The sequence below is a fragment of the Arachis ipaensis genome, chromosome B9 (assembly GCF_059453495.1).
Source record: "Arachis ipaensis isolate K30076 ecotype BB chromosome B9, ASM5945349v1, whole genome shotgun sequence".
Taxonomy (NCBI): Eukaryota; Viridiplantae; Streptophyta; class Magnoliopsida; order Fabales; family Fabaceae; genus Arachis; species Arachis ipaensis.
Window position 1 is genome coordinate 150,486,543 of NC_142444.1, and position 4,430 is coordinate 150,490,972.

Consider the following 4,430-nt stretch of genomic DNA (forward strand, 5'->3'; position numbering starts at 1 on the left):
ATGCAAGCTATCAAAATTTTGAGATAAATATGATTGTTGCTTTCAGTAGTTTTATTAATCATATTTGTAGTTTTGAAGATTTTAGAAGTGATCTAAAAATGGTTCACACAAATAATGACATACACAATAAATATCTTATGGTAAATTCTAGTGATATAACCAATATAAATAATTTTTTTAATAGTTAAAAGGTGAAAAAGGACAATAAAAGAAAATTAAATCGTAAAACAAATAAAAGGAAAAATTGTTTTGGCAATTAACCAGCAACTCAGCAATTATACAGGCGCCGGTTTAAAAACCTAAACACCAAACACTTTCAAGTTTCAGTACTTATTCATTTTCTTTTCCTCTGCCACTGCATTTTTCTTTTTTCTTTTTTTATAATTATTAACTTATTCTCTATATCTTTACTTCCTTATTCACAGGTCAATGCAAGTAGGATTTGTTTTTGAAAAAAAAAAATCCTTATTTATACTCAATTGTATCACATTATGCCGAATGTGTTGTAAGAATGAAGAAACAGACACACCTGCTCAAGGATTGTCCCTGGGCTCAGCTTTTCTGATTAAAATGTTGCAAATGTCTTAATTAGTCACCAAAAGTTCTGATTAAAAAAAGGTTACCAATGTAGATGCATGTTGCTCCCTTTAATGCAAAATGCTCTATTAATATAATTGTGTGATAAGGGAGATAATGACACAGCTTAAGTTCCTAGTTAAAGCACTACCCTATGGACTTCACAGTTCACATATTAAAGCTCTAACCATAGAAGCACTATACATCACATCATCATTCCTGAGAAGTTTACAACCCCTTGGATTTTGGGGACGTATAGCCAATCTACATTGAATTGACTAAGGTGGAGATAGCATCAACAATTTTCTATCATAGCAGAAGGTTAAAAAAACAAGTATTAAAAATAACAAATAAAAAATGGAACCATCCTAAGCCTTCCATGTGATCTCTTTCTGTGTGAAACAAGCACCGTGCCTCTCTATACAGGTTGCAACCTCCACCTTCCATGAAATTCGGTCTTCCTATATTTGATTCAGAATAGCTTAAGCTGGAATCTCAACCTAGCTTCTTGCATTTCTTCCACCTTTTCGGCTAATTGCCTCGCACAACCGGCATGGCAACGTGTCAAGGCTCGCTGCTCGAGTTTTTATATAGTTTCCAAGTATGCCACACCGTCTCCATGCGTGGTATTCCGCATAGGCTACTGGGTTGTTAGCTACAGACTTCACATATGAAGCCAACTCTTCGAATGAGCTGAACTTTCTGCCATCTATTATTGAATGTGGAGGAACAAAATCCATGACGTTTGGAGCACCAAAATAGATAGGAACTGCGCCAGAGTCCAAGGCATAAAACAACTTCTCCGTCACATAGCTCTCGGTCCAAGTGTTCTCAATTGCAAGAACAAACTTGTAATGAGACATGGCACAATGTAAGTGATCCCACCATTTTGGAGCTAAATTGGCATCATTCGCGCACTCGGGGTACATAGAAAGAGCCATGTCTGGACCGCCAACATTATTTAAGCACTTTCCAAATGAGTGGTGAGGCAGCAACTTGAGGAGTTTCTTCGCAATTGTGTTCCTCTGAGAAAGGCATCTTGATGAGGACCAATATACGAGTACATCCTACAAATGATAAATTCAGATAAGTTATAGTGCAAGAAACTTTCTTTTGTTATCTGTCATTCTAAGCCTTTTTTTACTAGCTTACATTGTTTTTATTATTGGAGATGTGATAGTTTCGACCATTGTGGAATAGCGCACCAGCATAGGTTGCCTGTACATTGTCTCCGGCATGATAACTAATAAAAATTTCCTCTAGACCTGATCTCTTCCGGCCAGCTTCAAGATCCATGTATACGCGAAGTGGTTCTCCCACACGTCGCTGAAATTAATAACACAATGTATATTGTTCGCCAGATAATCTTAAAATCCTTTGGCTCTAACATAGTAAAGATCGAATATGCAAAACAACCATGCATGCGAGCGCACACACACACACATGTTGACATAGAAAACAAGATTAAGGAGATGCTGGAATCTCAGACAGATTATAATATGGAATCCACATTTAAACTTTGTCTTCTTTTATATTTATTTTCTTGATGTTGTTCCACCTCCATCAAACAACCTCTCCTAGTGGGACAACACTTTGTTGTTGTTGTTGGTACTAATATCAAATATCAACCATTATACGAAAAATCCATATTAGACGATAGCTATATGAAAACTCAATACAGAGTCACTGAACCCCAGTTTTCAAAGCTAAATTTACAATCTCAACTGCAGTATCTATTAACACTATCCTGACACAGAACATCTCACTCTTCCAGATTATACCAACTTGTGAAGATGACAACACTGTTTAGTAAATAATTTATCCATCAAGCTATTGGTGCCTAAAAAACGAAAGAATCTTCCCAATAGCAGTGTGTGCTCCTTATAGTTACAGATCAAAGGTTCTCCGTCTGCCAAAAACGACACTTCTCCCTGTCACCTTATTATTATTTTGTAAACAATGACTAGTTGTAAACTACAGCATAATCACATTCTACGATTCATAAATAGCACCACGGTTGTCTTATGAATTCTTGAGAAAAAGATTAGTTTAGTTTCAGTAAAACAGAAAACTGACAATCAATGCAAATTAAGCAAAGCCACTAAAAGCCAGCATATCCAGTAACTATCCTTCTCCACCAACATCATGAGTCAACATCAAATTCAAGATGATTGATTCTCAAACAAACCAAAAAAGTTTTATAACACCTTAGGAGATTCTCGCCCTCTAATTGACTATTGATTCAGCAACCAAAAATGAAATAACAAGTAAAACTTCCTAAACCCTAACAAGGGAAGATTACAAATCAAGGATCTTGGATTAAACTAGCAGTAATGGCATGGCAAAAACAAATGACACTCATCCACAAGACACACCAAGCAGCATTGTCAAATCAATCACATCAATCAAAATGCAGAGAGTGAAGAAAACTAGCCAAGTAAACAAGCACACCCACTTACATTTGCACCTAATCTAAAGAAAAACAACGATAAAAAACGAAACTTTAGAACCCAGAAACGCACCTGAAGAGGAGGGGTGGTAGTTTCGAACAACAAAGCATCAGGCTTGTCAGCAAGAACGTTGGATTTGGTCCACAAGCAGCTCAACCCACAATCGCAAGAGTAGAGATTATCCAAATTATCAGGAATCCAAGTCCACCCTTTAACCAAAACACTCACATGATTCATCTTCAAACCCTTACACTTACCGAACCCTTGCAAAGCTGCATCCTTTGACTGATTCAGCGCCAACCCATTACCCCATTTCTCCCTGAACCGCTGGCACCCCACCTTCGAGTCCCACCTCCTGAACGCTCCCACCAGATCGGTGAATGGCTCCGATGCGGCGGCGCCGGGAGTGAATCGAGCGCTTCTACTGGTGGTGGTGGTGGTGATAGGGGAGAGGGAGGAGGGGAAGTGGAAGAAGCCGGAGAAGAAGAAGAGGAAGAAGATGAAGAGGAGCATGATGGAGATGGTGATGGTGATGTTGATGGGTTTGGGTGGCACCAGCAGCATGGTGTTAATGGTGTTACGTCTCTGCTGGTGAGAGCTTGTGTTTTGGTCTCTCTCTCTCTCTCTCTCTCTCTCTCTCTTCTAATTTCTACGTCTCTGAAACGGGTTTGATTTCTTTGTCTCTACGCATTTGGTCTCCTTACTTAATTGAGATCTAAGAAGCAAGAAATGGCATATATGAAATTTCATAAATGCTAGTCAGATGTCTACTTAAATTTATAATACTTTTTAATATAAAAAATATAGACTAAACTGACAATTTAGTCTTTGCTTATTTTAATATCAGACTAATTAGAAGAAAAAATAAATATCAATAACAGTTTTTACAATAACAAACCGTGAATGGATTATATCTTTTTGTTTATAAATAACACGAAATCATATGAAAGAGTGAAAAGAGTTCACGTTAATGTTACAAAAAATAGAATTTTATAGTGTTTTGGAGATGCTATTTTAAACAAATACAATACATAAAATATATATTGTATTGACAATATGTAATTTGTGTATTGTAATTTAATATTAAAATAATATAATATACAGTCTGTATATTATTTTTATAAATTAAAAAAAGTTTGATCTGATAATTCATATTCTGTAAATTTATAGCCTCTAGAATTTTATAAAACACCATAACTTCCAATATTAAAAGATTACACCAATTTTTATTCAATATCCACAAAATTAATCACAAAATATGTCATGTTGTCTTTACATAAATTCGAAACCATCAATAATTACTTTTTATTTATCATGAACTCTGACAAAGCAAATGAAATTTTGTGCAAAAGTTATTATCTCTTTGACGATTTTCTATAAACAAACACGACATTGTAGTTAAAT

General features: G+C 35.8%; 1 protein-coding gene across 1 annotated transcript; it reads right to left on the reverse strand.

Annotated features, from left to right (window-relative positions):
• Positions 1 to 638: 638 nt before the first annotated feature.
• On the reverse strand, positions 639 to 3,776 carry FUT13 (fucosyltransferase 13). Its single transcript, XM_016321272.3, has 3 exons — positions 3,099 to 3,776; positions 1,729 to 1,902; positions 639 to 1,643 (listed from the first exon to the last, which is right to left on the reverse strand). Exons 1-3 carry the CDS (start codon positions 3,588 to 3,590, stop codon positions 1,077 to 1,079), a joined length of 1,233 nt encoding a protein of 410 aa, XP_016176758.3. The 5' UTR covers positions 3,591 to 3,776; the 3' UTR covers positions 639 to 1,076.
• Positions 3,777 to 4,430: the final 654 nt, after the last annotated feature.

Coding starts and splice junctions, on each gene's coding strand:
- FUT13 (XM_016321272.3), bottom strand. CDS start 3,590: ATGCTGCTGGTGCCACCCAAACCCATCAACATCACCATCACCATCTCC. Junction 1,903..3,098: donor CTACCACCCCTCCTCTTCAG/GTGCGTTTCTGG, acceptor TATTAATTTCAG/CGACGTGTGGGAGAACCACT. Junction 1,644..1,728: donor TCTCCAATAATAAAAACAAT/GTAAGCTAGTAA, acceptor TATCATTTGTAG/GATGTACTCGTATATTGGTC.